The sequence below is a fragment of the Phoenix dactylifera genome, unplaced genomic scaffold (assembly GCF_009389715.1).
Source record: "Phoenix dactylifera cultivar Barhee BC4 unplaced genomic scaffold, palm_55x_up_171113_PBpolish2nd_filt_p 000213F, whole genome shotgun sequence".
NCBI lineage: Eukaryota > Viridiplantae > Streptophyta > Magnoliopsida > Arecales > Arecaceae > Phoenix > Phoenix dactylifera.
In genome coordinates, this window is record NW_024067724.1 from 424786 (window position 1) to 450030 (window position 25245).

The 25245-nt window shown below is 40.3% G+C and overlaps 1 protein-coding gene across 4 annotated transcripts in view; it reads left to right on the forward strand.

The window, feature by feature from the left end:
- The window catches only part of LOC103720980 (1-acyl-sn-glycerol-3-phosphate acyltransferase-like), a 28728-nt gene extending 4598 nt beyond the window's left edge, over positions 1 to 24130 (forward strand). For 2 of the 4 annotated variants that reach the window (XM_039117387.1, XM_039117389.1), the window contains 3 exons: positions 22854 to 22952; positions 23034 to 23126; positions 23215 to 24130. In XM_039117387.1, coding sequence (XP_038973315.1) covers positions 22854 to 22952; positions 23034 to 23126; positions 23215 to 23487 — 465 coding nt within the window. In that variant the 3' untranslated portion in view covers positions 23488 to 24130. Of the gene's footprint in view, positions 1 to 8992; positions 9086 to 20664; positions 20711 to 22649; positions 22661 to 22853; positions 22953 to 23033; positions 23127 to 23214 lie in introns of all 4 variants that reach the window. The other 2 variants (XM_039117390.1, XM_039117388.1) reach the window with 2 other exon arrangements.
- Positions 24131 to 25245: the final 1115 nt, after the last annotated feature.

Below are 25245 nucleotides of genomic sequence, written 5' to 3' on the forward strand. Positions count from 1 at the left end.
AAAATAACACTGTGTGAAGCAACCAGATAAATAAAAAAAGAAGAAACAACAGGATGATGGGGTGGAAGAGGTGTAAGATATTTGACAGTGTGATTGTTCACGGGAAGATTAAAGACTGAAGATGAGTGTGATTGTTCAGATACTACAGAACTGGAAGAGGTGTATGATGAGTAAGATATTTGACAGTGTGAACAAGTTCAAGCTTTCAACAGTGGGGGAATGTAGGCAGGAAAAAAGGATAGCTCTGTTAGCAGTGTAAGGACATGGAAGGCCTTAAGCTGGTATCCATCTCTACAAGAGTGGCAAGAGAAGCCTGAAGAAAGTTATTGTCTTAGGAGTCAAAAAATCTTAATTACCATGTCAAACTGTGTATGAATGATTTTGGTGGTGGGAATTCTCAACATTTCCAAAGTCATTTTTGTAATTGAAGTCAAAGTAAACAGTAGACACAACATCATCATCTTTGAATATGGCATGAGGCTTCACCATTTTTTCTAGCTGTTCTTCTAACCAGTGTCCTCTTGCATGTCAGTTATTAGTGGCGAGTGCTAGAGAAAGGGATTTGGTGAAATTGTATATAAAAGTGACTGGTGAGCGTGCTACCTGACATCGAGTGCCCTTGGTTTGGACAAAGTGTGGTCAAACTAGCATAGATATGTTTTACCAAACCATAAGAAACTTCCCCTATCTCTACATATTTAAAATTTTTAATTCGATTCTTGCCAAAAATGTAGTTTTATCCTATTTTCCGTCAATTTATGTTCTATCTACTGTATGAATTCAATACTCTCTTTGATATGGATTTGAATGCTCAGTTTTAATAACCCCTTATCCTAATTATATGAAGAGTGCTTCTATGTTTCCCCAAGAACCTCCCCAAAAAGGGTAAAATTAATACCTGGTTTATAGTGTGATGAGTGGGGATTTGGGAGTGAATTGGTTTCGAAATGCCAAATTTGCTTTGGCAATTTCTCAAAAAGTGTGGTTTTCTGTTGTTTTGAGGAGGTTTTGGGGGAGATGAAGCATTTTTATATGAATGTTACAGTCTGAATCAAATCAACCATAAATCTAGAACCAAAAGCTTCCTAATCTCTATAGCAACTATTGATTCTTGGAGTAGCTTATAGTGCATGAGTTCTGGATCATTTATACCAAGACATGCATCTGGTCTTGGAAAGTGTGCAAATTGACAATACCATTTTACAAATTGAACTGGAGGAGAATTTTCAGTTGTAATGTTCTGAGGGAAAGGTTGTTGGAGGACATCCTTGTAACAACGCAGGATCTCACGCAAAATGGCCAGCCAGAAGGTATTATTTGGGTTCTTTGATCCTATATAAGTACCCAAGATCTACCCAGCGAATAACCGATGTGGGACTAAACACACGCCCGCACGGATCCTCACATACTTCCCCCATTCAAGCCCTGACGTCCTCGTCAAGCTAAGGGTTTAAATCTATTGAAATCTAATCACAAACACCATGATCGGCCCATGGTCAGCCCTAATAGATCCGTGCTGCAGTGTTCCCTAGTCTACATAGGTTATGGGCTGGGTCCGCTCTGATACCATTTGTAACAACCAAGGATCTCATCCAAAATGGCTAGCCAGAAGGTATTATTTGGGTTCCTTGATCCTAAATAAGTACTCAAGATCTATCCAGCGAATAACCGATGTGGGACTAAACACACGCCCGCACGGATCCTCACAATCCTAGTTTTGCTAACAAGCATGAAGTTGACATACAAAAGCAAGAATTCATTAGATAAATCCATGGTGGCTATTTATGCCATAATTAATCACTGATTATCTTATAAATCACTAAATTGATTATTTGACCAATGCTTTGATCAAGTGAAAGAAAAGATAATCAAGATGACACCGTGGCATCACATGATGATCAGACAACTCTCATCATGTTTACTACAAAACATAAATCTTTGACATGTATCAAGTGACAGTGTTTATCACCTTCAAATAGCATAATGGATTTCGGACTTTTAGGAAGAACCAAACCAAAAATAACTTCTACATTGTTATGAGAAGCGGCTATCTCCATATTTCTGTTGATGAGCAGAGTTATTGAAATGAGTTTCAGACAGTTGAGGAGACTGAATCAACCTCAGATGATTATGGGATATACAGTAATTGATGTTGAGAAATTTGAACCATAAACGACTTCAGACAGTTTCTAGAAGTGGTTATCAATGGACATCTACTTAAGGAGATCGAGGTTACAAGGACAGGCCACTCGCCCACTTCAGAGGCATTTCAATAATTAATTTACCAGACTAGAGATTAATCTCTTTTATCTTGTGCATTTATTTTCTTTTAATTTAGCTTTTTCTGTCTCTATCCATTTCCATATCACATTGTTCGTTCCACGACATCCAAGTCCTTCAGCACTAAATAAGGTTGATTGTTATTTTCCCTTGTTGTGATCCAAATCGAATTTGGGTTAGATGAGGTTTCTCTCAGTCCTGTTGGAGTTGTTTTAGTTCAGTGTACCAATTGATTCATCTAATGAAGATTTATTATTTATGTTCTATAATCCGTCCTTATTGTTTTCATGATTACAATATCTTGAGAACTCTATATCTTCGATCACTTCGAGAAGTCTTCTTCACCGAGACAATCAATAAAGTCACACTGTAGATGCTAGACAATTAATCACCAGTCCGTGACATAATTAGGGCATTTTCGATTGTCTCATTTTTGACTAAGGCCCTGTTTGGGGGAGCTGTTGGCAGTAGAGCTGTTGGAAGTAGAGCTGTTGGAAGTAGAGCTGTCTGAAGTAGAGCGGTTACAAAAAGCTGTTTGCTGTTTGGTAACTACATTCGTAAAGTGCTGTGGTACTTTGTTTTGTGTTTGGTAAACAAACTGAGAAAGTACTTTTGTATGACAAAATTACCATAAAGGACATTGCATAGTATTATACAACAGAACATAATAAATATAACATATATTAGTACATAAATATACGATATAGTATAATGTTATTGTAATATAAAATAATATTATTATAATATAGCATAATAGTAATATAATTATTGGAGTAAATTAATATTTGGTAATATAACATAATATTAAATTATTTAACATAACATATTAATGTATTATGATATAATGTAATATATATTATATTTATAGTATAATACAATAATAAAGGTATAAAATATTATAATTATTAATATAAATTAATTTTTCATAATCTAACATAATATTAAATTATTTAAAATAACATATTAATGTATTATAATGTAATGTAATATAATATAATATTTATAGTATAATACAATAATAAAGGTATAAAATATTATAATTATTAGTGTAAATAATTAATAATGTTGAAATATATTTATTTATTATCTTATTTATTCATTCATTCATTCATTCATTTATATAAATATTAATTTATTTATTTATTTTATTATTATTATTTAAATTTTCTTTTCTTCTCTTTTTTTCTTTCTTTTTCTCCTTTTCTTTCCTTTTCTTTTTCTTTTCTTTTTCTCTTCTCTTCTTCTCCTTCCTTCCTCTCCCCCGTTCTTTTTTCTTCTCCTCCCGCGCGGCCGGCGGCGCCGGAAGGGGGCCAGGCCGCCGCGGCCGCGGGAGGGGGCCGGGTCGGGGCCGGCGGCGGCCGCGGGAGGGGGCCGGGCCGTGGCCGGCCGCGGCCGCGGCAGTCTCGGCGGCCGCAGCTGGCCCTGTGGGAAGTGCCCTCCTCCCGCGAGGCCGTCAGCGCCGGGTCGGGCCGTGGCGGATGCGGGAGGGGGGCGGGTCGTGACCGTCGGCGGCCGCAGGAACCCCCTTCTTCTTCCTGTTCTTCGGCCCCTCCCCACTGTGGGACCTCCTTCTTCTTCAGCCCCTTCTTCTTCCTGTTCTTCGGCACCGCCCCTTTCCGTGACGGGTCGTCGCCGGCGGCGGCCGCGGGAAGGGGAAGACAACCTGTCTTCCTCTTCTTCGGCACCTCCCCACCATGGGGGCGGGGGAGAGGGAGGGGGTGCGACGGCGGGGCAGAGGGAGAGGGTGCGGCGGGGGAGAGGGAGTGGGGTTGGGTGGGAGAGGAAGAGACGGTGAGAGAGAGGTTTTTGGGAGGAATTTTTTTTAAATGGGGGTATTTTGGTCAAAAATACAGGTTTCCAAAAAAGCTGAAAATAGCATTTTTGGAAAGCTCCAAATTGGAGCTTCCCCCCAAAAGTTGTTTTCAGCTTCCCGCAAAAGCTGAAACAGCTTTTCGGAAAATTTACCAAACACTCTTTTTTCGCTAAAAGTACTTTTGGAGGGCCAGAAAGTACTGTTGGCAGTAGAGCTGTTGGAAGTAGAGCTGTTGGAAGTAGAGCTGTCTGAAGTAGAGCTGTTATAAAAAGCTGTTTGCTGTTTGATAACTACATTCGTAAAGTGCTGTGGTACTTTGTTTTGTGTTTGGTAAACAAACTGAAAAAGTACTTTTGTATGACAAAATTACCATAAAGGACATTGCATAGTATTATACAACAGAACTTAATAAAATATAACATATATTAGTACATAAATATACGATATAGTATAATGTTATTGTAATATAAAATAATATTATTATAATATAGCATAATAGTAAAATAATTATTGGAGTAAATTAATATTTGGTAATATAACATAATATTAAATTATTTAACATAACATATTAATGTATTATGATATAATGTAATATATATTATATTTATAGTATAATACAATAATAAAGGTATAAAATATTATAATTATTAATATAAATTAATTTTTCATAATCTAACATAATATTAAATTATTTAAAATAACATATTAATGTATTATAATGTAATGTAATATAATATAATATTTATAGTATAATACAATAATAAAGGTATAAAATATTATAATTATTAGTGTAAATAATTAATAATGTTGAAATATATTTATTTATTATCTAATTTATTCATTCATTTATATAAATATTTATTTATTTATTTATTTTATTATTATTATTTAAATTTTCTTTTCTTCTCTTTTTTTCTTTCTTTTTCTCCTTTTCTTTCCTTTTCTTTTTCTTTTCTTTTTTTCTTCTCTTCTTCTCCTTCCTTCCTCTCCCCCGTTCTTCTTTCTTCTCCTCCCGCGCGGCCGGCGGCGCCGGAAGGGGGCCAGGCCGCCGCGGCCGCGGGAGGGGGCCGGGTCGGGGCCGGCGGCGGCCGCGGGAGGGGGCCGGGCCGTGGCCGGCCGCGGCCGCGGCAGTCTCGGCGGCCGCAACTGGCCCTGTGGGAAGTGCCCTCCTCCCGCGAGGCCGTCAGCGCCGGGTCGGGCCGTGGCGGATGCGGGAGGGGGGCGGGTCGTGACCGCCGGCGGCCGCAGGAACCCCCTTCTTCTTCCTGTTCTTCGGCCCCTCCCCACTGTGGGACCTCCTTCTTCTTCGGCCCCTTCTTCTTCCTGTTCTTCGGCACCGCCCCTTTCCGTGACGGGTCGTCGCCGGCGGCGGCCGCGGGAAGGGGAAGACAACCTGTCTTCCTCTTCTTCGGCACCTCCCCACCATGGGGGCGGGGGAGAGGGAGGGGGTGCGACGGCGGGGCAGAGGGAGAGGGTGCGGCGGCGGGGGAGAGGGAGTGGGGTTGGGTGGGAGAGGAAGAGACGGTGAGAGAGAGGTTTTTGGGAGGAATTTTTTTTAAATGGGGGTATTTTGGTCAAAAATACAGGTTTCCAAAAAAGCTGAAAACAGCATTTTTGGAAAGCTCCAAATTGGAGCTTCCCCCCAAAAGTTGTTTTCAGCTTCCCGCAAAAGCTGAAACAGCTTTTCGGAAAATTTACCAAACACTCTTTTTTCGCTAAAAGTACTTTTGGAGGGCCAGAAAGTACTGTTGGCAGTAGAGCTGTTGGAAGTAGAGCTGTTGGAAGTAGAGCTGTCTGAAGTAGAGCTGTTATAAAAAGCTGTTTGCTGTTTGATAACTACATTCGTAAAGTGCTGTGGTACTTTGTTTTGTGTTTGGTAAACAAACTGAAAAAGTACTTTTGTATGACAAAATTACCATAAAGGACATTGCATAGTATTATACAACAGAACTTAATAAAATATAACATATATTAGTACATAAATATACGATATAGTATAATGTTATTGTAATATAAAATAATATTATTATAATATAGCATAATAGTAATATAATTATTGGAGTAAATTAATATTTGGTAATATAACATAATATTAAATTATTTAACATAACATATTAATGTATTATGATATAATGTAATATATATTATATTTATAGTATAATACAATAATAAAGGTATAAAATATTATAATTATTAATATAAATTAATTTTTCATAATCTAACATAATATTAAATTATTTAAAATAACATATTAATGTATTATAATGTAATGTAATATAATATAATATTTATAGTATAATACAATAATAAAGGTATAAAATATTATAATTATTAGTGTAAATAATTAATAATGTTGAAATATATTTATTTATTATCTAATTTATTCATTCATTTATATAAATATTTATTTATTTATTTATTTTATTATTATTATTTAAATTTTCTTTTCTTCTCTTTTTTTTCTTTCTTTTTCTCCTTTTCTTTCCTTTTCTTTTTCTTTTCTTTTTTTCTTCTCTTCTTCTCCTTCCTTCCTCTCCCCCGTTCTTCTTTCTTCTCCTCCCGCGCGGCCGGCGGCGCCGGAAGGGGGCCAGGCCGCCGCGGCCGCGGGAGGGGGCCGGGTCGGGGCCGGCGGCGGCCGCGGCAGTCTCGGCGGCCGCAGCTGGCCCTGTGGGAAGTGCCCTCCTCCCGCGAGGCCGTCAGCGCCGGGTCGGGCCGTGGCGGATGCGGGAGGGGGGCGGGTCGTGACCGCCGGCGGCCGCAGGAACCCCCTTCTTCTTCCTGTTCTTCAGCCCCTCCCCACTGTGGGACCTCCTTCTTCTTCGGCCCCTTCTTCTTCCTGTTCTTCGGCACCGCCCCTTTCCGTGACGGGTCGTCGCCGGCGGCGGCCGCAGGAAGGGGAAGACAACCTGTCTTCCTCTTCTTCGGCACCTCCCCACCATGGGGGCGGGGGAGAGGGAGGGGGTGCGACGGCGGGGCAGAGGGAGGGGGTGCAGCGGCGGGGGAGAGGGAGTGGGGTTGGGTGGGAGAGGAAGAGACGGTGAGAGAGAGGTTTTTGGGAGGATTTTTTTTTAAATGGGGGTATTTTGGTCAAAAATACAGCTTTCCGAAAACGCTGAAAACAGCATTTTTGGAAAGCTCCAAATTGGAGCTTCCCCCCAAAAGCTGTTTTCAGCTTCCCGCAAAAGCTGAAACAGCTTTTCGGAAAATTTACCAAACACTCTTTTTTCGCTAAAAGTACTTTTGGAGGGTCAGAAAGTGCTTTTTGGCCCTCCAAAAGCTCCCCCAAACAGGACCTTAGAAGTGCAGCAAGATCGTTCCCGTCGTTCCTGCGGAAATGAATGGGAAGTACAATGTCATAATTGCCATTAACCAATTAGAGATGAATGGGCTGTGCAAAGATATTTGCCATTATTCATTTAGGAATGTGTGGGAACTGTAACAAGACATTCCCAATGATGTGAATCAGGATGTTTTGAGAATGATCACAATTGAAAGTGGCAGGAAAATTTTTCAGGAATTCATGGATATTTGGAAGATAGAGAGTCATGAAAGTATTTCTATTGGAAAGTTCAATATAATCTGTCACACCACAAGGTTAAGTAAGTAATGTTCTATTTGATACCAGAGGACGTTTAAATATGAAAAAGCTCTGAATAATTTAGTTGCCTGCCAGAAGATCAACTTCGATCACTTTCAAAAAAAAAAAATGAGTGCAATCGAGTACCTAAATGCCAACAATAATGGAAACTTGTCAGGAGCTCTGGACAAGTTAGGATAACAATTGTTATAGCAAATGTAATCATTATGAGTGAGTCTTGCAATCAATTGAGGAAATAGCTTTGGTATCCAATATCTGAACCGGAACTTGGTAGGCAAGATCAAACAATTCTTGGAAACAAGTTACCAAAAATTATGTTTTTAAAATGCTGTCCAAGAAGGTGATGTTGAGGAATTGCAGACTAGACAAAGGCAAAAAGTCCAATAAACATTGACTGTGATCGTTACAGTTTCAAATAAAGTTATCCAAAATTAATTGATACCCCCCGACCACTTGAGAGAAAAGTCTGGAACGGATGCTCCATCTGTTTGTGAAGTCTAAAGAACAAAAAGGACTGATATCTAGCCCAATAGAATGATGATGTTATGCTTGTGAAGCAGGAGATAATGAAATGTTTGTGAAGTAGGAGGGGGCTCTCCTTATAGCTTCAGTCTCCTTAAATAGACGTCCTGTTGTAACTCAATTCCATTAACCATCTGAAGTCATTTTGGTTCAGTTTCATCAACCATTGACCATCTAATGCTATTTGAGATAAGAGGTGCTAGAGGCCTCAGGAAAGTCTCGATGCTTCTAAGACTGCTGCTGAAAGCCAGGTTTGTGAGTCAACTCAAGCTATTTAGTGGTTAAATTTGCTGGAGTAGGATTGTCAGCATAATGAACTGATTTTTGAGCAAAAGCATAATGAAATGGTTACAGCAAACATGTAAGTATATAGAGAGGCACTGTAAAGGAAAGCATAGTTAAAAGGTTACCACAATATGTAAGTATATACAGAGGCACTTTACATGCATACCTTCATGCATGTATATATAGATGCTAGCATGCATGCGTTTAGACATGCCACCAGTTCACAAACCTTGATTTACAATTAAGGTTATCGTGCATCATCTCTTATGATTACAAACCTTGTTATAAGTCAGATTTCCACATTACGGAGGTATAGAGTCCTTAGTGTCTTTTCACTGTATGAGAATATGACTGTGTCCAGCTGCTGCATCTATTTTCATTATTAGGGAAAGGCTGGATGTTTATGTTAATGGTTATGGTTTTGCTGCTTGTTTAATTTGCTGATAATTATTGTGCATCATCTCTTATGATTTTGATCCATCTTATGTCTACAGATGTTGATCTTAGGGAACCCGATAACAATAGAAGGTTCTGAATTCTCTAACACAAGGGCCATCTACATCTGTAATCATGCATCACTTATAGACATTGTGTTGACCCCCTAATGGATTTTGTTGAATGCAAAACACTAGAGTAAAATTCCATTATATCTCATCTATTTAATTGAGGAATTCATGTGTTTTATTAAGAATATTGCTAAGAAATGTCTAGGCAAGTTCCCATAATTTTTATGAATTTATTGAAGATTATTTTGAGCTAAAGAAAAAGTTCAGGGATAGCCGAGACGTCTCCTGATAGTTTCAGAGACGTCTCTGGCACAAACAGGAAGAACTAGCACAAGCCGAGGCGTCCCCGGCACCTGCCGAGTCGTCCCCGCGTTAGCGGAGTCGACTCTCTCAGTAGCGGAGTCGACTCTCTCAGTGGCGGCAGAAAGGCGTTTTTCAAGGGATATGCGCGAGACGTCCCCGCTGTACGCGGAGTCGTCCCCGCAAGTAAAAAGGTGACTTTCCGAGTCGTCCCCAAGATGGCGGAGACGGCTCTCTCAGGGTTTTTCAGAGAATGGTTTTTTCGGTGATAAGGAAGCGGAGTCGACCCTGAGAAAGCGGAGTCGTCCCCACGCATAAAGTGCAGACAAGCGGAGACGTCCCCTGAAAGAGCGGAGTCGACTCTCTCAGGGAATTCCAGAGGACATGATTTTCGGAGATAAAGAAGCGGAGTCGTCCCCAAAGCAGCGGAGTCGTCCCCACTCAAAAAGCGCTAACACGCCGAGACGTCCCCGTAAAGTGCCGAGTCGACCCCAGATAAAGTAAAAAGTAAAATCCTGTAGGCGAGACGTCTCTCGTTATAGCGGAGACGTCCCCGGAGCGCCTGGGACGCGACTGACAGCTTTTCAGGTTTGGTTTTGAATTTCAAATCCTTCTCTTTTTGTTTCTAACGGCTATATTTGCTTTTTGGGCTATAAAAGGGACCTCTCAAGTGGTTCTCAACAACTCTTCACCAACCAAAAAGCAAGATCATTCAAGAGAGAAGTTAGAAAGGAAAGCTCAAGGGAGTGAGTGCATTCAAGAAAGGAAATCAAGTGCTTTTAAGTTTCCCAAGCGATTTCAAGCTCAACCACTCTCGTGCGCTCGGGATTCAAAGCTCACACTCGATCCTACGCGCTCCACATCGGAAGAATCAACATCTCCCACGCTTCCAACGGCAAAAAGATTCTTCCGGGTTAAATTGTTCATAATTGATATATTTGCTTTTTAGAGCTTTTATTCTCTTTTGTAAACTCTTTGATTGTAGTGCTTGTTCAAGTCAAGGGATTTGGAACAAGGGAAAGGCGTCCCAAGCCTAAGAGAAATTGGGGTTTTAGGGTTTGTTGTGAGCCCGGTGTAAAACAACGAGTTGGGTAGTGAACTCGCAAAACTACCGTACTGTAATCTTGGATTATAGTGGAAATACCCAAAGGCGCTTTGGGGAGTGGATGTAGGAGCGGTGGAAGCTCCGAACCACTATAAAACCGTGTGTTTGTGATTGTGTCTTCTCATCCCACTATCATTACCTTATTTCATATATTTGTGTGTTTTAATTTTAATTAGCCGAAGAGTTTTAAAACACCCAATTCACCCCCCTCTTGGGTGACCATCTCTGGGCAACAAGTGGTATCAGAGCAGGTGCTCTGTGTATTTCTTGAAAGACCTAACTGTCTTAGCCAAAGATCTAGATGGGAACACCCTTTAACAATGTTCCTGCCGAGGGGCAAGCAACCAATAGACCTCCACTCTTCAATGGGACAAATTATACCTATTGGAAGACTAGAATGAAAATCTTCATTCAAGCACAAGACTATGCCTTGTGGAGGGTCATAGTCAAGGGACCACAAGAACCATCACACGTGGTCAATGGCATTCGAGTTCCCAAACCTGAAGAGGATTGGGATGAGAATGATGATAGGATGGCTCAACTCAATTCTAGAGCCATGAACTCATTATTTTGTTCTTTAGATGCAAATGAGTTCAATAGAGTCTCCACATGTACTTCCGCTAAGGAAATATGGGATAGACTTGAAGTTACCCATGAGGGTACAAATCAAGTTAAAGAGTCCAAAGTGAACATTCTAGTTCACAAATATGAGTTGTTTAAGATGGAACCCAATGAAACCATCACATGCATGTTTACACGCTTTACTGATATAATTAATGGTCTAAAGAGTTTGGGTAAATCTTATACTAACCCGGAACTTGTGAGTAAAATTCTCAGGTCTTTGCCAAAAGCTTGGGAAGCAAAAGTCACGGCAATCATAGAAGCTAAAGATCTTAACACCTTGGGGCTAGAACACCTTTTGGGCTCATTGATGACGCATGAGCTCACGATGAAGCAGCATGAAGAAGAGTTGCCAAAGAAAAGGACAATCGCACTCAAGGCTACCTCAAGTGTATGTGAAGAAGAGAGCTGTGAGAGTGAAGAAGAAAGTCAAGATGAGGACTTGGGTTTGATAGTAAGGAAGTTTAAAAAGTTCATGAGAAGAAAGAAACCCTTCCCAAGAAAGAAATTTGGAGGGAGAAATGATTGGGAAAAAGAAAAAGAAAAAGAAAGAGACCCAATTGTATGCTATGATTGCAAGAGACCGGGACATATTCGTTCCGAATGCCCTCAACAAAAGAAGTATTTTGGAAAGAAGAAGAAGAAGGCATTGAAGGCAACATGGGATGATAGTGACACATCATCCTCCGAGGAAGAGAAGGAAGAGACCGCCAATCTATGCTTCATGGCGTTCGAAGATGACGAGGTATGTCAAAACCCAACCATAAATTTTACTTTAGAAGAATTGTATGAAGCTTTTCAAGAACTTATGGGTGATTGTAGTATGTTAGGAGCAAAGAATAAAGAATTAAAAGCCTCCAATCAAAAACTGAAGGAAAATATCGAAAACCTATTAATTGAAAAGGAGAGCGTTAAAAATATTAACACTACTAACCTAGAAATCAAAAATTCAAAACTTAGCATTGAAAATGAAAAGGCAAAAACACTAATTAAGGAATTAAATCTAAAAGTAAAATCCCTACTCGATAATAATACCTCACTTGCACAAAACATTGAATCTCTTAGAAAAGATAAGGAAGAACTAGTTAAAGAAAATTTGAATCTTAAGAATGAGGTACATAAGTACAAACCAATTGTTGAAAAATTCACACAAAGCTCTGAAAAATTAAATCTCATTCTTTCAAATCAAAGAGCTGTTTTCAATAAAGCCGGATTAGGATATAAAACTAATAAACAACAAAAGTATCTAAAGAATTTCTTTGTAAAAGCAAAAGATGTAAAAACTGAAAAACCTACATGCTTTCATTGTGGAAAGAATGGACATAAAGCCTACTCTTGTATTGAAAGAAAAATCCAAACCAACAAGAGTTCATTTGTGAAAGCCAAAAACATAACTAAAGTATGGGTGCCTAAGGGAACCAACCACACTAACCACGAAGGACCCAAGAAAACTTGGGTACCTAAGAGCTTCACATGATCATTTTGCAGGTATGCCTTGCAGCCGAAAATAAAAAGAGAATGTGGTATCTTGATAGCGGTTGCTCAAGGCATATGACCGGTGACAAGAGTCTCCTCGTCACCTTGGAATCAAAAGGAGGATTAGTCACATTTGGAGACAATGCTAAAGGACGAATTATTGGTATTGGTAAAATCTCCATATCACCCTCCTCATTTATTGATAATGTATTGTTAGTTAATGGACTAAAACATAATTTATTAAGTATAAGTCAATTTTGTGACAAGGGCTTTAAAGTGTCATTTGAATCGTCACTATGCATAATTAGTAGTCCAATTGATAATGAGATCATACTCACAGGACATAGGCATGGAAATGTTTACATGGTAGATCTTGATGATCTCACCATGAAGGATGGCCAATGTCTTGTAGCCATGAATCCCAAAGTCAATGAGACTAGTTGGTTATGGCATCGTAGGTTAGGGCATGCTAGCATGGATTTAATCTCTAAATTAATTACAAAGGATCTAGTCAAAGGGCTACCAAAAATAGACTTTGAAAAGAATAAAATTTGTGTTGCATGTCAATTAGGGAAACAAACAAGAAGTTCCTTTAAGTCTAAGAACATAGTTTCAACATTAAAACCCTTAGAACTAATTCACATGGATTTGTTTGGACCCACTAGAACTGCTAGTCTAGGGGGTAAGAAATTCGGTCTTGTAATTGTTGATGATTTTTCACGTTTTACATGGGTTTCATTTCTTGCACATAAAGATGAGTCCTTTCCCGCTTTTATTAAGTTTCATAATAGAGTTTCGAATGAACTCAATCTTAAACTAAAAGCAATTAGGAGTGATCATGGTACCGAGTTTGAAAATCAGTATTTTGAAAAATTCTGTGAAGAAAATGGTATCAATCACAACTTCTCGGCACCTAGGACACCTCAACAAAACGGGGTGGTAGAAAGGAAGAATCGCACACTAGCAGATATGGCTCGTACCATGTTGTGCGAATCGGATCTACCAAAGTATTTTTGGGCTGAAGCAATAAATACCTCATGTTATATTTTAAATCGTGCTTTAGTTAGATCCATCTTAAAGAAAACACCGTATGAATTGATGAAAGGTAAGAAACCAAATATAAGTTATTTTCATGTTTTCGGTTGTCGATGCTTTATTTTGAACAATGGAAAGGACAATCTCAGTAAATTTAGTGCTAAATCAGATGAGGGGATCTTCTTAGGTTATTCCTCATCTAGTAGAGCATACAGGGTCTTCAACAAGAGAACTCTCGTTGTTGAAGAATCCATTCATGTTGTTTTTGATGAAACTAATGGAGATTCTTCTAGAAAAGAAGAAGATGATGATGCAGGTATACTTGAAGACGGGATCAAGGAATTCTCCATACAAGACAAACAATATGAGGATGAGATCAAAGAGGATACAAATCAGCAAGATGAAGAAGATCAACCTCCATCAAGAAATCAAGATCTTCCTAAAGAATGGAGGTATGCACATGGTCATCCAAAGGATCTAATCCTCGGTGATCCTTCACAAGGTATAAGAACTAGATCCTCTTTAAGAAACACTAGTAATTATCTTGCTTTCGTTTCACAAATAGAGCCTAAATCACTAGAAGAAGCTGAAAAAGATGATAATTGGATGAATGCTATGCAAGAGGAATTAAACCAATTTGAAAAAAATGAAGTTTGGACTCTAATGAAAAGACCCCCTAATGTTTCAATTATAGGCACCAAGTGGGTGTATAGAAATAAACTAGATGAAGATGGAATAGTAATAAGAAACAAAGCTAGGTTAGTGGCCAAAGGATATAATCAGGAGGAAGGAATAGATTTTGATGAAACTTTTGCTCCTGTTGCTAGGTTAGAGGCTATTAGACTGCTTTTAGCATATGCATGCTTCATGGATTTTAAACTCTATCAAATGGATGTAAAAAGTGCATTCTTAAATGGCTATATAATGGAGGAAGTTTATGTAGGACAACCTCCAGGTTTCGAAAATCACTTACATCCAGATTCTGTGTATAAATTGCATAAAGCATTGTATGGACTTAAGCAAGCTCCTAGGGCATGGTATGAAAGATTAAGTAATTTCCTAATTGAGAACAAATTTAAGAGAGGAAATGTAGACAAAACCCTCTTTATTAAAAGAAAAGGAAATGACTTATTGCTTGTACAAATTTATGTGGATGATATAATTTTTGGTGCTACTAATGATAGTCTCTGTCAAGAGTTTGCCAAGCTTATGCAGGGAGAATTTGAAATGAGCATGATGGGTGAGCTCAACTTCTTCCTTGGGCTACAAATAAAACAATCAGAGGAAGGCATCTTCATCAGTCAGTCCAAATACATCAAGGAAATGCTGGAAAAATTCAAGATGAAGGATGCAAAGGAAATCAGCACACCCATGGGCTCAAGTTGCAAGCTTGACAAAGATGAAAAAGGTAAAAGTATAGACTGCAAATTGTACAGAGGTATGATAGGCTCTTTACTTTACCTTACTGCTAGTAGACCAGATATATTATTCAGTGTTTGTATGTGTGCTAGATACCAAGCATGTCCTAAAGAATCACACTTGCAAGCTGTTAAAAGAATTTTTAGATATCTAGTAGGGACATCCAATGTAGGCTTATGGTACTCTAAACAATCTGATATAAACTTAATTGCATATTCCGATGCTGATTTTGCCGGGTGCAAACTCGACAGAAAAAGCACAAGTGGCACATGTCAATTCTTGGGTGCCAACTTGGTTTCTTGGTTTAGCAAGAAACAAAATTCAGTTGCCTTGTCCACAGCTGAAGCTGAGTACATTGCAGCCGGAAGCTGTTGTGCCCAAGTTCTTTGGATTAAGCAACAACTTGAAGACTTCGGTATTAAAATGGACAATATACCAATTAAGTGTGATAATACAAGTGCAATCAACTTAACAAAAAATCCTGTCCAACACTCTAAGTCAAAGCATATAGAGATTAGGCATCATTTTATTAGGGATCATGTGCTGAAAAATGATGTGGTGATTGAATATGTATGTACTGAAAATCAATTAGCTGATATCTTTACAAAGCCCCTTTGTAAAGATAGATTCAATTTCTTAAGGAATGCTTTGAGCTTGTATGATCCTAGCAAATGAATTGAACTTGTATTGCATTGCTTTGCTACTCGAACTAGTAATCCACCTCAAGGCAAACATAAGTGAAAACATAAATTCATCTAAGCTAAATGACGAACTGCTTGACTTTCCGGAGGATGGTTACCCTCCCTTGGACTCTTCATAGAGATATTTTCAGAGCCTATATCATGGGTATTCGAAATTTGGTCAAACATTCCTCATTTCAACATTAATAAGTTAAAAATCATTATCAAATCATTATAAGATGTAATATTAAGGGGGAGGATCACAAACAAATTCACTCTATGTTTATCAAAAGAAATCATGATTGATCAGGGTGATTAAACAAAAATTTTGGAAATGCAGTCTGAAATTTTTTTTGTGCCGGAGACGTCTCTGGCAAGTCGCCGAGACGTCCCCCCAGGGGGAGACGTCTCGCCTTAGTCGCCGAGACGTCTCGGGGACCGAATGAGGACTTTTTAAATAGGTCGAAATCGCTCGAGCCGACTCGAGCTTTCTCCCTCATTCCCGACCAAAACGGAAAGCCCTAGCCTCCATTTGCTCTCCACCTCAAATCCTAGCCTCGATTTTCCCTAAATCACAAACCCTAGCATCCATGGCACCAAAGAAAGCTAGGACGACCCGTGGGAGGCGACCTAGAGTAGCAGGCGACGGTGAGGAACGGCGGGAAGAACCCTCCGCGCCTTCTCCTCCGGTTGCTCCGCCAACCACAACGATTTCCTGTGCAAATCGCACAGTCACAACCGGTAGGTACATAGATTTTGCATTTTTAGATCATGAGGGGTTCTCTATTGGAGAGAGACTCCGAGCCCAAGGGTGGGAGCATCTTTGCACCCTCAATACCTCGACCTACCCCGGCCTTGTTAGAGAAATGTTTAGTGATATGGCTTTAGGGGACTTAGGGTTCACCGCACATGTCCGAGGGACATTAGTAGAAATTAATGAGGACATCTTATCCACTGTTTTGCAAATCCCTAGGGACGGCGAGGCTCCAACCTCACATCCCCAAAGGGAAATAGCCCTAAACTTGATTCTAGGAAGAGAGGACTGCGGCCCTCTTGATGTTGTCTACTCCCAGGACCTAAATGCAGAAATGAGACTTCTTTTAAGCATTGTCAATCGGGTCCTATTCCCTAAAACCGGTCGCTTCGATTTTGTTTCGGAGCGAGATTTAGTTATAATGCACCATATCCTACAAGGGATCCCCCTAAACCTCCCTAGACTCATGCTAAACTACATTGCCCTATGTCATAGGTACTCTAGGTTTAGTATACCCTATGGCATGATCTTTACCTTAGTGTTTAAACACTTCAAAGTTTCCATTCCATCAAATGAACCTGCAAAGGCCTTGAGAAACACCGACTACTATAATGAGGGCACAATGAGAAGAATGGAGTTTCAAAAGGTAGATGGGTCGTGGGTCAAGGTTCCAAAAAGAAAAGCACAAACCATAGAGCCTGAAATCCCACATCATGAGTCTGACCATCACTCTCCTCCACCTAGCCACATGGACATCCCTGATATTCCATCCAGCTCAGCTGGACCTTCCACATCCATGCCACCACCTCCTCCAGTCAGTGGGCCCTCCTTCCTATCAGAGGATCAGATGCGCACCTTAGCATCTGCCATTTGCCAGCAGATGAGGGAGGAGATGAGATCCATGATCTCCACAGAGCTGGCCCCCATCAGAGCTTCACATGAAGGGCTTCTACAAGAGATGAAGGATATTAGAAGTCAAATTGAAGCTACAACACAAGAAATAATTGGTGTGGGTGCCACCCAAACCATCAGATCATTAGAGCTCAAGGACAGCTTGAAGAGCATTTCCAAAAGTCTTCAAGAGCTAACAAAGCCAGATGGCAATGTGAGCACCTTAGTTGCCCAACTCAGAGGAAGAATTGAAATGGCAACTATAGAGTTTGAGGCACTTGTGGCAGGATTCCACAAGTCACAGGGAGATCACTTCAAGACCCTCATGGATTCCATCAATGCATTCATAGATGCAGCTTGTAAGGCTTATGCACAAAGTACAACTAGTAAGCCCCATGAGCAACGTCGCCGATGATGGATATCTTGTAGGATCTTCTTTTTGTAAATCCTAGGCTATTTTGAAACACTTTTGTATTAGAAATCAATACTTGTAATGATTTCTTCTCTTTGACTATGTACTGACTTCAAAGGTTCACAATGATACATGAATACAATCTCTTTTGAAAAATATGTGTACATTGTCAATTTTGTGGATGTATTTCTGTGAATATGAATGTGCCTCTTGATATGTCATAAGAATCTCAAAACATACATTAAGTATTTAAATTTGGCACAACTTATCAAAGCATATGAAACAGGGGGAGCACAACCTGAATATCAAAGGGGGAGTAAAATGAATGAATTCTACTATGAATTGAGTTTTAAGCACCTAAGGATAATTTGTCCCCTTCATTGTTGATGACAAAAAGGGGGAGTAGAATATTGAATATGGATATTGAAAGGGGGAGTAGAATTTTGAATATGGATATTGAAAGGGGAAATAGAATTTTGAATATGACTATTGAATATATTCATACTTATTGGCTTTAAGATAATTGCTAAATTTTGCTCTCAATTATATTTAGCATCAATATTTCATTTTAACTTGATTCAATTTAAGTTGATATGCTAAATTTACTTAAGAGCTATTAAGATCAATCTTATGCATAAGGAAAGAACTGAAAATTGAATATTCTGAATTAATGCACATTGTAAAACTGAGCAAATACTGTGTGTATGTTAATTTTCAAATTTTGCATATACTCAGTGTTTTGTCATCATCAAAAAGGGGGAGATTGTTGACCCCCTAATGGATTTTGTTGAATGCAAAACACTAGAGTAAAATTCCATTATATCTCATCTATTTAATTGAGGAATTCATGTGTTTTATTAAGAATATTGCTAAGAAATGTCTAGGCAAGTTCCCATAATTTTTATGAATTTATTGAAGATTATTTTGAGCTAAAGAAAAAGTTCAGGGATAGCCGAGACGTCTCCTGATAGTTTCAGAGACGTCTCTGGCACAAACAGGAAGAACTAGCACAAGCCGAGGCGTCCCCGGCACCTGCCGAGTCGTCCCCGCGTTAGCGGAGTCGACTCTCTCAGTAGCGGAGTCGACTCTCTCAGTGGCGGCAGAAAGGCGTTTTTCAAGGGATATGCGCGAGACGTCCCCGCTGTACGCGGAGTCGTCCCCGCAAGTAAAAAGGTGACTTCCCGAATCGTCCCCAAGATGGCGGAGACGGCTCTCTCAGGGTTTTCCAGAGAATGGTTTTTTCGGTGATAAGGAAGCGGAGTCGACCCTGAGAAAGCGGAGTCGTCCCCACGCATAAAGTGCAGACAAGCGGAGACGTCCCCTGAAAGAGCGGAGTCGACTCTCTCAGGGAATTCCAGAGGACATGATTTTCGGAGATAAAGAAGCGGAGTCGTCCCCAAAGCAGCGGAGTCGTCCCCACTCAAAAAGCGCTAACACGCCGAGACGTCCCCGTAAAGTGCCGAGTCGACCCCAGATAAAGTAAAAAGTAAAATCCTGTAGGCGAGACGTCTCTCGTTATAGCGGAGACGTCCCCGGAGCGCCTGGGACGCGACTGACAGCTTTTCAGGTTTGGTTTTGAATTTCAAATCCTTCTCTTTTTGTTTCTAACGGCTATATTTGCTTTTTGGGCTATAAAAGGGACCTCTCAAGTGGTTCTCAACAACTCTTCACCAACCAAAAAGCAAGATCATTCAAGAGAGAAGTTAGAAAGGAAAGCTCAAGGGAGTGAGTGCATTCAAGAAAGAAAATCAAGTGCTTTTAAGTTTCCCAAGCGATTTCAAGCTCAACCACTCTCGTGCGCTCGGGATTCAAAGCTCACACTCGATCCTACGCGCTCCACATCGGAAGAATCAACATCTCCCACGCTTCCAACGGCAAAAAGATTCTTCCGGGTTAAATTGTTCATAATTGATATATTTGCTTTTTAGAGCTTTTATTCTCTTTTGTAAACTCTTTGATTGTAGTGCTTGTTCAAGTCAAGGGATTTGGAACAAGGAAAAGGCGTCCCAAGCCTAAGAGAAATTGGGGTTTTAGGGTTTGTTGTGAGCCCGGTGTAAAACAACGAGTTGGGTAGTGAACTCGCAAAACTACCGTACTGTAATCTTGGATTATAGTGGAAATACCCAAAGGCGCTTTGGGGAGTGGATGTAGGAGCGGTGGAAGCTCCGAACCACTATAAAACCGTGTGTTTGTGATTGTGTCTTCTCATCCCACTATCATTACCTTATTTCATATATTTGTGTGTTTTAATTTTAATTAGCCGAAGAGTTTTAAAACACCCAATTCACCCCCCTCTTGGGTGACCATCTCTGGGCAACAAGTTGTCAGGATCAAGCGCTACCATTACACCAAAACCGACCGGTGTTAGTGAAGGCGCAACTCTATTTCCTTAAACCCCACCAAAGGCAGCGCCACGAGTCGACTCCGACCAAGGCCTCGCCCAACCCCGGACTCCGACCTGGCCTCGCCATGGGTTCAGGGACCCTCGGTATGACCCACCTACTAACCAGGCCATCGCCGTTGGCAGGCGGCAGGACATGCTGACAGTGACCCTCCCTGTGCTGCTCAGGGACCCCGCGGGTATGGCCCGCACAGCGGCCGAGTATGTCCAACATTCCCCCCCCCAACGCGATGCCTGGGTTTCGAACTCGAGACCTCTGGCTCTGATACCAATTGTCAGGATCAAGCGCTACCATTACACCAAAACCGACCGGTGTTAGTGAAGGCGCAACTCTATTTCCTTAAACCCCACCAAAGGCAGCGCCACGAGTCGACTCCGACCAAGGCCTCGCCCAACCCCGGACTCCGACCTGGCCTCGCCATGGGTTCAGGGACCCTCGGTATGACCCACCTACTAACCAGGCCATCGCCGTTGGCAGGCGGCAGGACATGCTGACAGTGACCCTCCCTGTGCTGCTCAGGGACCCCGCGGGTATGGCCCGCACAGCGGCCGAGTATGTCCAACACATTGTTCTCATCATGTGGTTGATTCCAAAGGGTACCGTTATGATCGGTTATTTCAATTTCAAAAAATAAACCACGCAATAGCACGTATCCTGTAGGATAGTGATTACGGGTGTCGGTCCACAGGGATTGAAGAATAAGTTATTTTTCTTTTAAAAATAAATCAAAAAGAAGGATTTGCTAACTTGATTTAACTAAATTAAACTATGAGTACGGATTGGAATTTATCAGAGTAAATAGATCTAGGGTTTGGAATCCACCACATAGCATTGCATCAAGGATTGTGTTCTTAATTTTTGTCTTTTGGAGAGGCATGCAATTTTGGCTACAAGCCTTTTAAAATAAAAGCATAAAGAGTGTTAGGAAGATCCATCTTCGGTGTAGCATGAAGTGTCTACCTAAGTATGCTAATCTAGGATGCAGCACACTTCATCTTCCTAGGCATGGATCATCTTAGACTACTTTAGCAAACATGATTAGTAACTAGCATGCTCGAAATTTAAATATCATAAAGAAATATTTCATTAAAAATAAGAATTTAAACAAGCTCCAAAATAATAAAAAAGTAAGAACTACAATTGCCCTGATACATTGCTAGGGCTTCATCCAGCCCTAGACTAGACGTTTAGCCAAGCATGGCTTCCGGACGACCTCCCATCTTCAAATGAAATTGATCACCTCCCATTATTCCCAAAATATCACAACTATTCTCTTTCCCCCCCTCTCTCTTCTTTTTTTTTATTTCTTTCTCTCGGCTTTCTTCTTCTTCTTCACCGAAACAGAGTATCCTCTGTTTCTTTCCTCCACCGAGCTCCCCCCTCAAACCGAGCTCTCTCCTCTTTATATAGATCTCTCCCTAGCAATGAATCCAAGGGGAATGGATGCATGATCCTTGGGCGGAATGCACATCAACGGCTGGATCATGGGAGCTGGTCGCGGAAGAGTGGTCCGTGGAAGATGAATGCGGACGGGAGAAGGGGATATCCCGATTTGGATGCGTGATCCTTGGCTTGATGCGGGAGGGCTGAATCACCGGCTGCTGGGATTTCCTTCACGGATGCAGGGAATATGCTGGGAGGAGCCAATCGGAGGATCGATGGAAATCCGGAAGAGGAAGAGGCGGACGATGATCGCGGAGGAGATTGGTCTTCCACTCGGTCGCTGGCTGGATTGACTGATGGCGGAACACCCGGGGATGACGACGTTGCCACAGATGCTTGGATGCGGAAAATGCCCAGCTGGATGCATCGCGGGAGAAGTGGGAACGTGCGGAGGATCTGGCTATGGCTGCTGGGAGTGGATCCGGATGAAGACGGAGGAGCTGGATGCGGTTGATGCGGCTGTAAACGGAAGGGAGTGATTAGGAGAATTAGGAGAAGACGACGATGCTGGGGCGGAGGAGATCCTTTGATCGCGCGGGGAAGGAATGAGGAGGGGATCACGCGGGATCTTCCAAAACAGGGAGGGGAAGAGAGTGGGAGATGAATGCGTGAGAGTTATTATATATATTTATATTATTTTTATTTTTTATTTTTATATATATATATATTTTTATTTGTTTTGAAAAGTGGTTGGGGTCCACTCGGGTAGGTTGGAAGGGCTTGGTCCGGAATCTAAAATAGAGGAAGTTTGGACACATGGAGAAAATGGGAGAGGCCTCTGTTTTGCTAGGTTGGGAAGCTTGGTGCACACGGGAAAATATGACGTGGACAAAGAAATGGATAGCTTCATGCACATGTGGAAGAAAGTAGTCCACACATGGAACAGATTGGGACTAGTTTGTGAAATGGGTTGACTCGACCTGCACACATATTAGACTAAACTAATATAGAAAATTAAACCAACTTAGATTACCTCTAATAATGCAATGAAGAGGGGAAACACATTGTCTTATGTTTAAATTTAAAATATATGCATAACAATAATAATAAGTGCCATGTAAAGTAGATAAATTTATACATTATTTAGCACTTATCACGTTACCATAGCTAAAAAAGAGGTTAGTGATATACACTCATTCAACTGCTATAATTTCCTAAATCCATCTTCTTTGGAAGCAAATATTTTCTCATATATCAGGCTATCCTCAAATCTATTTGTAATTTTTGAAGGAAACTTGAAAAAAAAAGAACTTCTCCAAGCACCATGAGCTTCTATTTGAATATTGTGAACTGCGTGTTTTAATTGTCCAGATCATTTGGTACCCACTCTTAGGGCAGATTTTTGCACTGGCAAACCATCTGCGAATAGACCGGTCCAACCAATCTACCGCCATTGAGTCAATTAAAGAGGTTTTCTTTGCATCTGACAGCCATATCTTTTGACCATGTCTTTTTATAAAATTCTAACTGAATTTTCATTCTTGAGCTCAGGTAGCTCGTGAAATTGTCAAGAAAAACTTATCGCTGATCATTTTTCCAGAGGGTACTCGATCAAAAACAGGAAGGCTTCTTGCATTTAAGAAGGCAACGATTATAACATGCTTGTATCTTTATATGTTTCTCCATTTTATTTTTCTGCTTGTGCTTCTCATTTCTTCATTTTCTGGTGCAGGGTTTTGTTCACATAGCACTTCAGACCCGGTTGCCGATAGTTCCAATGGTGCTGACCAGTACTCATCTAGCTTGGAGGAAGAACAGTTTGCGAGTCAGACCAACTCCTCTCACAGTGAAATACCTCCCACCCATAAAAACTGATGATTGGGAAGCAGAAAAGGTCAATGATTATGTGGAAATGGTACATGCCTTGTACGTGGATCACCTGCCGGAGTCTCAAAAACCTTTGGTATCAAATGGGAGGGATGTCAGCAGCAGGTCAAGTTCATAAGAGTAGGTCTCCTCGTGTATTATCTTGGTTATTATATGTAAATTGTTTCAGAAATTTGTTTATGCCTTTCCGTTTTTCCAAGTACCATCAGGTGGATTAGAGAAACTTGGATGCTTCATAATGTGTATGGTAGATCAATTGGCAGCCAGCAGCACGGTTCAAAGCTTTCATTTGAAAGTAGGTTATGTTATGCTCTCATGGTAACAGAGTAGCTGACTTCTTAGGGTGGATTAGTTCCACGGCACAAGATAAGCATATCGGACTTGGTATAATTGCTGTTCCAGAATGACTCAAGTCATCTTTTCTGAAAATAAAAGATCAATTGCCATCATGCGGTCGGTCTGGCTAAAGATGACTACCCTCCTTGTGCCTGACTTGCTTGCGTTTCACCAGAGCTCCGTGCAGATGTTCGATCTTCTGTGCCATTATATGTCAGGCATTCTCATTCATGGCGTAGCCACAAACTTACCATGATGTCTTGTCTCAGCTATAGAGCCAGCTTTGTAAATCGTAATGTGCCAATCTGTGTTGTTGAAATCTTGTAAGCTTTTTATAATTCTGATCAATGTCTCAGGATGCAGATTAAACATATGGTATTCCTGCTGACAGCTTTTTCAGCACAAATAACATTAGCTTTTCTTCATGTTTGTGTTTAGTTGGAGTATAAGAAAGTTAGGAACAACAAAAGGTATGCCAAGTGGTGCAGCTGCACAATGCGTTTATGCAAGAATTCTTTGGATAACCTGAAAATTAGAATAATTTGTTAAAAATTACCCTTAACTTGTTATATTGTATTTTATATGATGTTATTAATATTTTAAATATAATAGCAATATTAAAAAAAACATTATATATAATATATTTTATAATGTTACAAAATAATATCACGTCTGATAACTAAATTTTTATAAAATTTCAAAATACTCTTCTTATTAACTTAAAAAGGTGCTCTTCTTTTGGCACAGGTTGAATGGTAGGGGAAGAAGAATCATGAGGATTACCACAATGAGATTTGTACAAGCAGATAAATGATAAAGAATGGAGTGCTTTGAGATATATATAAGTGCTCGAATGATAAAAGATAGAGCACCGTGGCATTTGTATAGAGAGATGAAGATAGAAAATGAGGTGCTTTGAGATATGTGCATGCAGAGTGCAAACGAATGATAAAGGATGGAGCGCTTTGAGATTTATGCAGACAGATAGATGATAAGGAATGGAGTGTTTTGAGATCTATACAGACGGATGGATGACAGAGGATGGAGCTTTTGAGATCTATGCAGCGGATGGATGGATAGAGGATATAATATTTTGAGATTTATGCATATGGATGGATGATAGAGGATGAAGTGCTTTGACGTCTATGTTAGTGGATGGATGATAGAAGATTGAATACTGTGATATTTGTGCAAGCAAATGAATGACAAATGATGAGGATAGAACATTTTGAGATCTATGCAGATGGATGGATGATAGAGGATGAAGTGCTTTGACATCTGTGCAGGTGGATGGACGATGGAAGATTAAATGCTGTGATATTTGTGCAAGCAAATGAATGACAAATGATGGAGTGTTTTGAGATCTGTGCAAGTGGATGGATGATAGAGGAGGAAGCACTTTAATATCTATATAGGTGGATGAATGACAAAAAAAACAGTGTTTTAAAATCTATGCAAGTGGATGGATTGATAAGGATGGAGCACTTTGAGATCTATGCAGGTAAATGGATGATAGAGGATAGAGTACTTTGAGATCAAT